The 12,926-nt window shown below is 41.4% G+C and overlaps 1 protein-coding gene and 1 long non-coding RNA gene across 5 annotated transcripts in view; one reads left to right on the top strand and one right to left on the bottom strand.

The window, feature by feature from the left end:
* The window catches only part of LOC125915500 (zinc finger protein 432-like), a 50,528-nt gene extending 43,291 nt beyond the window's left edge, over positions 1-7,237 (top strand). For 3 of the 4 annotated variants that reach the window (XM_049621394.1, XM_049621393.1, XM_049621392.1), the window contains exon 5: positions 3,325-7,237. In XM_049621394.1, the coding sequence (XP_049477351.1) occupies positions 3,325-5,042 (1,718 nt within the window). In that variant the 3' untranslated portion in view covers positions 5,043-7,237. The remainder of the gene's footprint in view (positions 1-3,324) is intronic. The other variant, XM_049621395.1, reaches the window with a different exon arrangement.
* LOC125915592 (uncharacterized) lies at positions 3,044-12,912 on the bottom strand. The gene is made up of 4 exons (XR_007455703.1): positions 12,783-12,912; positions 6,658-6,694; positions 6,378-6,473; positions 3,044-3,209 (listed from the first exon to the last, which is right to left on the bottom strand). It is a non-coding gene; the product is annotated as an uncharacterized LOC125915592 (long non-coding RNA).
* Between the last annotated feature and the right edge of the window lie 14 nt (positions 12,913-12,926).

Here is a 12,926-nt window from a genome sequence, read left to right as displayed (position 1 = left end):
GGTGGCTCAGTCAGTTAAGTGGCCAACTTCGGCTCAGGTCATGATCTCATGGTTCATGAGTTCAAGTCCTGCGTCGGGCTCTGTGCTGACAGCTCAGAGCCTGGAGCCTGCTTTAGATCCTGTGTCTCCCTCTCTCTCTGCCCCTCCCCCATTCACACACACACACACACACTCTCTCTCTCTCTCTCTCTCTCTTTCAAAAATAAACAAACATTAAAAGGGTGCCTAGATGGCTCAGTCTGCTAAGCTTCTGACTTCAGATCATGATCTCACGGTTCATGAGTTCAAGCCCCGCGTTGGGCTCTGTGCTGACAGCTCAGAGCCTGGAGCCTGCTTCAGATTCTGTGTCTCCCTCTCTCTCTGTCCCTCCCATGCTCACACTCTGTCTCTCTTGTAAATAAATAAACGTTAAAAAAATTTTTTTTTAAGTAAAATCTTTAAAAAAATAAGATAAAGAATAAAAAGAAACATTTCCTCCCAGGCCCCCAGCCCCAGGCAACCCCTGCTCTACTTTCTATATCTACAGATTTGCCTGTTCTGGATATTTCATATAATCATAAAATATTTGGTCTTTTGTGTCTGGCTTCTTGCATTTAGCCTAATGTTTCTGAAGTTCTCCTGTGCTTTAACATGTGTCAGCACTTCATTCCTTTTTATTGCCAAATAATACTCCCACTGTATGGATATACCACATTTTATTTACTTACTCATCCATTGATGGACATTGGGTTCTTCCACTTTTGGGGCTTTTATGAATTATTCTATGAACATTAATTTTTCTTGGGTATACATCAAGGAGTGGAATTCTTGGGTCACATGGAGTCCAGGAAGTGTCTGAACATGGTGCTTCCAGACTCATGGTCAGCATTTCCTCCTCCCAGCCACGGTGTGTGACAATAACAGAGTATTGCCAACCAGGGGACCTCACTTGATCCTTTGGGTGTTTTTACTGGGGCTCAATCCCACATTGCCCACGTGGCTGAACTTTAGTTTCTAGCCCCTCCAGAAATCAGGCTAATTCCTGTAGTCTCCAGTTCCTCTGAGGGTCTGAAGGTTGGAACTGATACGGCATGACCCAAAGCCTCCATCGTAAATCACATTGTTAGAATGTCCAGTGGTCAAAGACCCCAGGCAAACAAAGACACTCCTGTCAGGTAGGACATTCCAAGGGCCTAGAGATCACTTCCCTGGAGCCAAGGGCAAGGGCCAGACTTCTCTTTGGGTGAGGTTAAATCTTCACTGAAGGTAACTCTAAACATGAACAATAAAGGGATTAATTTAGAAATAAAGAGGAAATAGAGCTCATGGCCGTCCGATCAGAATGGAATGACAGCATGATATGTATAAGGTACACGTACATTTTGAATTAAGAAGATGCTGCCATGAATTAGGAATGAAGGCATGAAGTAGGAAATGGGCGAGGTCATGGGGTTGACTATTCAGAGTGGTCTGGAATTGGCTGGATGAAAGCCAGCATTAGAAGGTGTCTGTAGGAGAAGCAGCGGGGACAGGGACGAATGGGAGTATTCATGATGATGTACACGTTTATTGCCAGGATGACTGGGTTTGGTAGGTGAGTAATCGAGGTAGCATGGTGGAGGGCTGTGCTTGGTTTTGTATTTTTTGTACAAAGATTTCCTGCCAATCACGCGTGGCCTATTCAGTATGATTGGAACATAGGATAATATGAGCCGGGTGGACCAAGGTTGGACTGTGGTCCACTAAATCTGATTGATGTTTGGGAAGTTAGTTGGATGGTGGTGTATATAGAAAGGCACATTTAGGAACAGGATTATAATGCAAGAGTATCTTTCCTTTCATGTTAAATTCTGAAGGCCTTACTTTCTTATTTGCTAGGTAACAAATGCATTTTTTCTATATACACCTTAGTATGCGTATTTCCCTGATCTCTCTAGTCAGAATTTGGTTTCTCTCAGTGAACTTAAAGAATCCGCAAACTAAATGTTGGACTATCTAAAACCTTCATTATCTTTCATTCTCTGTGTCCTCCCAATGTTTCACCCGGTCCTCTTTTGAATAACAGGTATGTATTATTTCCACACTGCTATCTCTATTTATACCCCCAACCAGATCTTGATGTCTATACTACATTTTTTTAAGTTTATTTATTTTGAGAGAGAGAGACAGAAAGACCGTGTGTGGGGGGAGGGGCAGAGAGGGAGAGAAACAACCCCAAGCAGCACAGAACCTGATGCAGGACTCCCCATCCCACGAACCATGGGATCATGACCTGAGCCAAAACCAAGAGTTGGACGCTCAAACAGCTGAGCCACCCAGATGCCCCTATACTACATTCCTAATAATCCTCTCGATGTTTGCAACACAGACTTTTTCCAACACTTTCTGGATCTCAGTAATATTCCTCATCTCCATTTGACATGTTTCTACCTACCCAGTGGCTCAAGCCATAAAGTTAGCAGGGTCACCCTGATTCCTAACCACTGTCTGCTGAATTCATCATTTAACTGTCTTTTCCTTATGCAAGTATGTCCTGTTTTTCTCTACTTTCCAGTGTCCATTTCTCCTTTAATCACATTTAACAGTATCCAACTCCTTTCTTTTTTTTTTTCTTCATTTGGTTTTCCCCAACTAGGCTTAAGATCAGTGAAAGTAAGGCATATTTTAAATGTTCCAAACACCAGCATAAGTGCCTGTACACAGGAGCCATTCAGTAAAGAGCTTGGAGTGAATAAACACAACCCTCATCGTTCTGGATAGTAGTCTCTTCTACCCCTGTGACCTGATGTCTTTCCAAGTTCTGTGGAATGGTATCCCTCCGACCTTGTCATTTGCTGCCAAAAATGACTTGTGTTTTAGTATCTCTGCAAGTTCCTAGTTAGAAAGCAGCCAAATGTACATACGTTGTCAATGGTGTCACCTTATTGGTACACTTACTGCTTTTTTCTTTTCGTTTGCCTGTATAATTGTGTTTTTATCAATGTATAAGACATAAGGAACATTTATATATGGCATTCTGTATTATACTGTTGTCACTAAAATGCCATTTTTAAGAAACACCAAAGAATTTCTTAAAGTTTTATTCAGGGGCACCCGGGTGGCTCAGTCAGTTGAGTGTCCGACTCTTGATTTTGGCTCGGGTCGTGATCCCCAGAATCTTGGGATTGAGCCCCACATCGGGCTCCAAGTCTGGAATCTGCTTGAGATGATCTCTCTCTCCGTCACTCTCTCTAAAAAAGTAAAAAATAAAGTTTTATTCTCTCTTTCTCTCTAAAAAATAAAAAATAAATAAAGTTTTATTCAAAACAAGATTATGAAAGGATTCATTGTTCTCTTCTTTTCTAGAAAGCGGCAAAGTTGATAATCACCTGCAGGGTCACTGGGAAGATGAAAGAATGCTGAAAGGTATGGAACTGTACCCCGAACACAATGCATTTGGAAATATCGTCCCTCAAAGCAAAAGTCATTTTCCTTTCAGGCAAAATCATATGTTTGAGTTCTATATAAAAACTTTGAAATCAAATTTAAGTTTAGCCAACCAGAGCAAGATCTATGAAATTAGGAACTCTACAAAAGTCAACGGAAGTGAGAAATCATTTCTGCATGATAAGCGTGAAGATTTTCATTCTGCGGTTAAATTCCCTGTAAGTACAAGACCCGTCAGCAACAAGTCCCAAGTCACTAAGCATCAGAGAACTCATGAAATAGAGAAAGCCCATGTGTGTGGTGAATGTGGAAAAGCCTTCGTTAAGAAGTCGCAGCTGACAGATCATCACAGAGTTCATACAGGAGAGAAACCTTATGGATGCAATATTTGTGCAAAAGTTTTCTCCAGAAAGTCCAGGCTCAACGAACATCAGAGAATTCATAAAAGAGAGAAATCCTTTATATGCAATGATTGTGGAAAAATCTTCACCATGAAGAGCCGTCTAATTGAACACCAGCGAACTCACACCGGAGAGAAACCCTATGTTTGCAGCGAATGTGGCAAAGGTTTCCCAGGGAAGCGTAATCTCATTGTGCATCAGCGAAATCATACTGGAGAGAAATGCTATGTATGCAGTGAATGCGGGAAAGGCTTCACTGGGAAGAGCATGCTCATCATACATCAGCGAACTCACACAGGAGAGAAACCCTACATCTGCAGCGAATGTGGGAAAGGCTTCACCACGAAGCACTATGTCCTCATACATCAGCGAAATCACACAGGAGAGAAACCCTATCTATGCAATGAATGTGGGAAAGGTTTCACCATGAAGAGTCGACTGATTGAACATCAGCGAACTCACACCGGAGAGAAACCCTATGTATGCAACGAATGTGGAAAAGGCTTTCCCAGGAAGAGTAATCTCATTGTACATCAGAGAAATCACACGGTAGAGAAGTCCTACGTATGCAGTGAATGCGGAAAAGGCTTCACTGTGAAGAGCATGCTCATCATACACCAGCGAACTCATACTGGAGAGAAACCCTACGTCTGCAGCGAATGTGGGAAAGGCTTCCCCCTGAAGAGTCGGCTGGTCGTACATCAGCGAACACATACTGGAGAGAAGCCTTACAGATGCAGTGAATGTGGGAAAGGTTTCATTGTGAATAGTGGACTGATGTTACATCAGCGAACTCACACTGGAGAGAAACCCTATATATGCAATAAATGTGGAAAAGGCTTTGCCTTTAAGAGCAATCTCGTGGTACACCAGCGAACTCATACTGGAGAGAAACCCTTTACGTGCAGTGAATGTGGGAAAGGCTTCACCATGAAACGCTATCTCCTCGTACATCAACAAATCCATACAGGAGAGAAATCCTACGTCTGCAGCGAATGTGGTAAAGCCTTCGCTGTGGAAACCGAGCTCATTTTACATCAGCAAATTCATACTGGAGAGAAACCTTATGCATGCAATGAATGTGGGAAAGGCTTCACGGTGAAAAGCCGTCTAATCGTTCATCAGCGAACTCATACAGGAGAGAAACCTTTTCTATGCGGTGAATGTGGAAAAGGCTTCTCCTCAAAGAGAAATCTGATTGTACATCAGAGAACTCATAATGGAAACAAACCCTAATGACACAATGAACGCGGTCACACCTTGAGGAGGAAAATACGCCTTGTGCCACATTGGAGATTTCACACAGGATTGACTTCCTTTATTTGTACCGACTGTGGAAAATCCTATTCGGTACCTCCCAGGGAATTTATGCAGGAGACAAACTATGTATGTGGTGAGTGTGAGAAAGTCTTCCGACACCAAGTCAGCACCATTGGACATCAAAGAATTCATAGAAGAGAAAGACTCGATGGGTTCAATAACTGAGGATTACATTTCTCTCATTTGTCAAGCCTCGTTGATACACACAAGAAATGGGGGCGCCTGGGCGGCACAGTTGGTTAAGCGTCCAACCTTGGCTCAGGTCATGTGATCTCACGGTTTGTGAGTGTGAGCCCCACATCAGGCTGTGTGCTCTCAGTGCATCAGGCTCTGCGCTCTCAACACAGAGCCTGCTTCGGATCCTCTGTCTCCCTCCCTCCCTCTCTGCCCCTGGCTCACTTGCATTCTCTCTCAAAAATAGACACTAAAAAAATACACACAAAAAATGTGTAAGTCAAAGTACATAATCCTTTGCAGGGAATATGAAATTACATACAAGTGAACCCAGGCAGGAGACAAACAGTGATAGTTCAGTGAACTCATTAAACACCAGTGTGCTCCCAGCATACCTGAAAAAGTCAGTGTAGATTAATTAGCCTGTTGCTAAATTTTCACCCTTGGGAAGGTAGGGAATTTTGAATAGGAGTGAAATCTAATGGGTGCAGAGAATGTGCTAGTGCCTTCAGTGATCAGTTACCTCACACCGTAAGTCAAAACAGGTAGACAAAACCTCTGACACATTCAATGTAGAAACGTCTTGAGGAAACCTTTTTAGGTAATTATATATCTGAAAAGCATACAGTAAGATGAATCTTGTGACTGGAGAGAGCAGGAAAGCCTCATGGGAATAAAGATCCTGTCTAATCAGTGATCATAACAGATCACCAGTGAACTTACACACAGTAGCAACATGATGATCGTGGGAAAGTCGTTGCCTAGAAGTAAAACCTCAATAGTTGTCTGAAAGTCATGCTGAAGGAAAATGGCAGTGAATATGGCAGGATTTTAGTGATACATTCTGCCTCATCCTTTCTCATGAAGTCATGCAGAAATAAAACTCATGAACACACTAAATGTGTTGGAACTAGCAAAATATCAGAAATTCTGAAGAAAAGAAGCCTCATGAAAATGATGCATACCTGAGTTTTCTGTCACAAATCTAAACTTAATACACCTGATGTCCATTTTGGGGCAGGGTACCTTGAATCACATTCTCAGTGATTCCATAACTTTAAAGCAGGGTGTTCTCACCGCTGATTAAATGTTAATGTTGTACACAAGGCAGGGGTGTTCTGTGCCCAACATGTGTCATCTGATTCTTGCATTTCTGAGGCTCTAAATTCATCTCTTTTGGGCAAAAGAAAAAGGAATATATTTATAAATGTAATTTAACATTTGGATGTATTTATCTAAGTTTATAAGTTAGCATTAAGTAGTTTACAAAAATAACCTTATATATGATTTTTCTAAATTTTTTGAAATAATTTTAGACTCACAAGAAAGTGTAAAGTATGCAAAGTTCCTGAGTTACCTGTACTCAGCTTCTTCAGTGACGTGATCTTACATAACTGTAATACATAATCAAAACCAATAAAATAACATTGGTACAATGCTGTTAACTATAGACCTTTTTTGGTTTTCACTAGTTTTAGCATGCACTAATTTGTGTGAAGTTTTGTTTTGTTTTTTAGTGGAGAGTTCTAAGAAACTTTATCCCATATATAGATTTCTGTAAATCCCACCACACCACAAGCAGGAAGCAGAATTGTGCCAACACAAAGAAACATCCTTGTGCTGCCCCTTATAGTCACACTCTCCCCACAACCCTGACCCATGGCGACCCCTGACCAGTACTCCATCACTCTGATTTTGTCATTTCAAGGATGCTGTTGAAATGGGATGATACAGTGTAGCCTTTGAAGACAGGCTTTATTTTATGCAGCAAATTACCCTTAAGTTCCATCCACTTTGTTGGGCATATAAATAGTTTTGCTTTTTGTTATGAGTAGTGTTCTTTTGTGATGAATGTACCATGGTTATCTGTTCAGTGTTGATGGACTTTGGGTTGTTTCTAGTGTTTCACTGTTATGAATAAAGATGCTATGAATCCAGTTTCGTGTGAATGTAAGTTTTCATTTCTCTGGGATAAGTACCCATGTTAAATCTGTGTTTAACCTTATAAGAAACAGCCAGACTCTTCCTGAGTAGCCATACTAATTTACATTCCTACCAGCAGTGTACGGATGCTCCAGTTGTGTCTTTTCTAGCATTTGGCACGGTCACATCGGATCCTAGACATCCCATCCAGTGTGTGTATGTAGCACATAGTGGTGGTCTTAGCTTTCCCAACGGCACGTGATGCTTACTTAGCACTTCTACATATGCTGAGAACCATTATCAGGGAAAGTTGTTACTTTTGTTTTCAACCATCGAACATAATTTTAAAAACTCAAAGGGGAACAGCCTATCATGTCTGATGATACATTTACCTTTTCCTTTTTTTACTTTGATATTTTTATTTTTATTTTATTTTATTTTATTTATTTTTTTTTTAATTTTTTAACGTTTATTTATTTTTGAGACAGAGAGAGAGAGAGACAGAGAGAGAGCATGAACAGGGGAGGGTCAGAGAAAGAGGGAGACACAGAATCTGAAACAGGCTCCAGGCTCTGAGCTGTCAGCACAGAGCCCGACGCGGGGCTCGAACTCACGGACCGTGAGATCATGACCTGAGCGAAGTCGGACGCTTAACCGACTGAGCCACCCAGGCGCCCCTATTTTATTTTTTAATTTATTTATTGTTTAATATACATCCAAGTTGTTTAGCATATGGTGCGACAGTGATTTCAGGAGTAGATTCTTTAATGCCCCTCTACCCATTTAGCCCATCCCCCCTCCCATAACCCCTCCAGCAACCCTCTATTTGTTCTCTGTATTTAAGAGTCTTATGTTTTGTCCCCCTCCCTGTTTTTATATTATTTTTACTTCCCTTCCCTTATGGTCATCTGTTTTGTCTCTTAAATTCCTCATAAGAATGAACTCATATATTTGTCTTTCTCTGACTAATTTTGCTTAGCATAGTACTCTCCAGTTCCATCCACGTAGTTGCAAATGGCAAGATTCCATTCTTTTTGATTGCTGAGTAACACTCCATTGTATATATATACCACATCTTCTTTATCCATTCATCCATCGATGAACATTTGGGCTCTTTCCATACTTTGGCTATTGTTGATAGTGCTGCTATAAACATGGGGGTGCATGTGCTCCTTCAAAACAGTACATCTGTATCCCTTGGATAAATACCTAGTAGTGCAATTGCTGGGTCGTAGGGTGGTTCTATTTTTAACTTTTTGAGGAACCCCCTTCCTGTTTTCCAGAGTGGCTTCACCAGTTTGCATTCCCACCAACAATGCAAAAGAGATCCTCTTCCTCCACGTCCTTCCAACATCTGTCGTTGCCTGAGTTGTTAATGTGAGCCATTCTGACTAGCGTGAGAGGTGGTATCTCATGGTGGTTTTGATCTGTATTTCCCTGATGATGAGTGATGTGGAGCATTTTTTCATGTGTCGGTTGGCTATCTGGATGTCCTCTTTGGAGAAGTGTCTATTCATATCTTTTGCCCATTTCTTCACTGGATTATTTATTTTTAGGTGTTGAGTTGGTAAGTTCTTTATAGATTTTAGATACTAACCCTTTATCTGATATGTTGTTTGCAAATATCTTCTCCCTTCTGTTGGTTGCCTTTTAATTTTGCTGATCGTTTCCTTTGCTGTGCAGAACCTTTTTATTTTGATGAGGTCCCAATAGTTCATTTTTGCTTTTGTTTCTCTTGCCTCTGGAGATGTGTTGAGTATGAAGTTGCTGTGGCCAAGGGCAAAGAGGTTTTTGCCTGCTTTCTCCTCTAGGATTTTGATGGCTTCCTATCATACATTCAGGTTTTTCATCCATTTTGAGGTTGTTTTTTTGTTTTTTTTTTTTGTATGGTGTAAGAAAGCGGTCCAGGTTCATTCTTCTGCATGTCGCTGTCCAGTTTTCCCAGCACCACTTGCTGAAGAGACTGCTTTAATCCATTGGATATTCTTTCCTGCTTTGGTCAAAAATTAGTTGGCCATATGTTCCCTTTTCTTCATTCCTGATGTTTCATGTTTCCTTCTGTCGTTTCCTTTTTGTTAAAACTTCCTTTAGTAATTCTTGAGCAGATCTGCTGGCAACAAATTGTTAGTTTTCATAGCAAAAGGGCTCTTGTTCTCTCTTTTTTCTGGTTCTCTCTTTTTTGGTCAGTTATTTCTCTTGATATAATAAGGATATGCAATCCAATTTACAAATCCTACTTGTGGGGAAAAAAAGACATTTGCCATGCAGTGTTATGGTAAAATTCATTACCAACTTAGTGTTGAGTAATTCATTTATTTAAAAAAAATTTTGGGGGCTCCTGGGTGGCTCTGTCAGTTAAGCATCCGACTTCAGCTCAGGTCATGATTGCACAGTTTGTGGGTTCAAGCCCCACGTCGGTCTCTGTGCTGACAGCTCAGAGCCTGGAGCCTACTTCGGATTCTGTGTGTGTCTCTCTCTCTGCTTTTCCCCCACTCATGCTCTGTCTCTGTCTCTCTCTCTCTCTCAAAAATAAAAAAATAAACATAAAAAATTTTTTTAATGTTTATTCATTTTGAGAGAGAGAGAGAGTGTGGGCACATACGCATGAGTTGGGGAGAGGACAGAGAGGGAGGGATAGAGAGAATCCCAAGCAAGCTCCACGCTGTCAGTGCAGACCCCAACGTGGGGCTTGAACTCATGAACTGTGAGATCATGACCTGAGCCTAAATCAAGAGTCAGATGCTTAACTGACTGAGTCACCTAGGCGCCCCTAAAAATATATTTTTTGAGCATTTACACTGTGCCAGGCACCACTGTAGTCGCTGGGGACACATCAATGAGCAAAATGAACAAAACAGGCAAAGTCATGGCCTTTGTGGTACATATCATGTCGTGAATGCGACTGAGTAAAATAAATACATAATAGAACGTCAGTTCTGCTAAGTGCTATGAAGAAATATTAAGCTTAGTACATAAGTTGTAATGGAGGAACTATTTTAATAAGGGTTTTCAAGGAAGGCTGTTCTGAGCAGATGTAATTTGAACCAAGACCTAAGTGTACTGAGGGTAACCAGCCAGCATATTTGTAAGCCAGGAACACTCCAGATCAGTTTCTAAGTGTTTTCTCTGGGCTTCCTGCCTCAGCATTCTCTGAAAAGCTTGAAAAAGATACAAATCCTTGAGTCACACTCCAGACCTCCTAAACCAGAACCTCTAGTATTGGGGTCCAGGACCCTGCATTTATAAAATGATCTTTGTGAACTATTCTTAAATTTTAACATCTCTTCCCTAAATCCTGGATTAGTGTTCTGTCACCATCTCCACTCTGTAACAGGATGGATTCTGGGCACTCTACAGTAAAAACAAACAAACAAACAAACAGGCATGAATGCTCTAGCAAGCAAGCGCTTAGAACCCTTTTACTTCTTATCCTTCTGTGAATCTACACATCCTGCCATGGCAAGGAAACTGATCAGGCAGGGTCCAAGAATAGGCTACCCAGGCTGCCCTGAGCTCTCTGGACCAGATGCTGAACTCACTTTTCAGAGCTTGACATCCCAGGTGAATGGGGCTGCCCATTTAATCCTTGAAGGGAATATAATACTATTAAGAAATTATGTCAACACTAAGTTCTAAACGTATAGAAACTAGAAAACATATATAAGCAAATGAAGACATCTTAAATCACCCATAACTGTACCTGAGAGTCTAGCATTGTTAACAGTATCTTCTCCCAAATTTTCAAACATATGTAAGTATGTCTTTCATGAAAGAAAAAGGAGGCTTTTTATTATATTTACTATGTTATGAACATCTACATCATTAAATATTCTAAAACTTTTCTAAGATTGACATCTTTTTATAATATTAAAGTAACAGAATCATGATACAAAGATGTTAATGGAAAACTGCAAAAATTGGGAATGTGAAAACTTTTTTAAAAAATGATATCTCTTCAGTGACTCAAGAATGAACCTTTTATTTTTTTCCAAGATTTTATTTTTTTTAAGTAATTTCTACACCCAACGTGGGGCTCACACTCACAACCCAGAGATCAAGAGTGAATGGCACGCTCCACGGACTGAGCCAGCCAGGCCTGCAAGAATATGAAAACTTCTGACATTCACTACCCATAAGTATAAACCCTGAAGTAATCCAAACTAAATATTTAGCCAATGACAAATATTTATGATTTGTTCCCATAACGGGGGTCATAATATTTATACTATCCAGCAGACGTGTTTTTTTCTTCTTGAGAAAAGTTATATTTCCTTATTTAAACTGACAGTTGCAGTATATTCTTTTCTCTCTTTTTTAAGCTTATTTATTTTGAGAGAGAGAACAAGCAGAGGAGGGGCAGAGAGAGAGAGAGAATCCCAAGCAGGCTCCGCATGGTTAATGCAGAGTCTGATGCAGGGCTCAAGTCTTATGAACCCATCTCATGAACCCTCAGATCATGACCCGAGCTAAAATCGAGAGCCGGAGGCTTAGCCGACTGAGCCACCCAGAGGCCCCTACCATATATTCTTTTCAATTTCTATATACTGTTTCTCTGAGTGGATATTCCACAATTTACCAAAGTATTCGTGTATTATTGTACATTTAGTTTTTTTCTTCTAAATTACAAAAGCCAATGTGGTTAATATTAAGAAACATTTTTACCGAGTAAACTGTTGCAATTAGAATTTCTAGGTCAAAGAGAAATTTTTAAATTGATTCAAGTTGCCTTCTAAAAAGGGAGCAGCTAGGGGCGCCTGGGTGGCTCAGTCCGTTAAACGGACGACTTGAACTCAGGTCACGATCTCGCAGTCCGTGAGTTCGAGCCCTGCGTCGGGCTCTGTGCTGACAGCCTGGAGCCTGTTTCAGATTTTGTGTCTCCCTCTCTCTGACCCTCCCCTGTTCATGCTCTGTCTCTCCCTGTCTCAAAAATAAATTTAAAGAAACTTTAAAAAAAAAAAAATAAAGGGAGTAGCTACTTAACATCTTCTAAGATTAAACCTCCCACGCCTAAATAGTAATAAAATTTTAAAGTGTGCTTTTTTTTAATTTGGGAAATGTGGAAAGTATCATCTCGTAATTTCATATTCTGCAATGTCCCACCGTCACCATCATCTATCTTTGGAAGGAAACATACTCGTTTGCACCTTCACTTCATCCCTTCCCGCTAGAGGTAGCTATGGATCTACTCCCGGGGGGGACATTAGCATCTATTAGGAAGCTCCGCCCTATTGGCTTCGTCCCTTCAATGGCAGTGTTCCTTAAACACAACCGCCCTCTCCCCACACCCAAGATGTCAAGTGACCACTGCTTTTGTCAACTCTGTGACCGCCGCTTCTCCAAGACGTCTCAGGTTCTACAAACCTTTTCCCCCCGCCGTCTGTCGGGGCACGAGCCCATCTCAGCCATACGGACACCTGCCTTTCTCTAAGATGGCCGCGCCCATGGTGCTCCAGTCTGACGTCGGCGCTCGGCCGTGCACAAGGGCGCTGCCATCTTTCTTCCCCTGACGGATAAATGTGCCTGGTGGTCTTAGGTAAGCACCGGTCTCTGAAGTCTCACCTGGTTAGTACCGCTTTGTTGGTCATCCCTCGCACGGAGGCGGTGAAAACACTGAGGTGGCCAGTAATGATTTTGGCCTCCTCGCAGAGCCGCTCTGGCCCCTCCCGTTAGAAACGCCGGGGCGGGCGTGGCCGCTGACATCAT

The sequence above is a fragment of the Panthera uncia genome (assembly GCF_023721935.1).
Source record: "Panthera uncia isolate 11264 chromosome E2 unlocalized genomic scaffold, Puncia_PCG_1.0 HiC_scaffold_19, whole genome shotgun sequence".
In the NCBI taxonomy this organism is placed as follows: domain Eukaryota; kingdom Metazoa; phylum Chordata; class Mammalia; order Carnivora; family Felidae; genus Panthera; species Panthera uncia.
The sequence above is the reverse complement of the archived record's forward strand: the minus strand, read 5'-3'. Positions and strand labels throughout refer to the sequence as shown.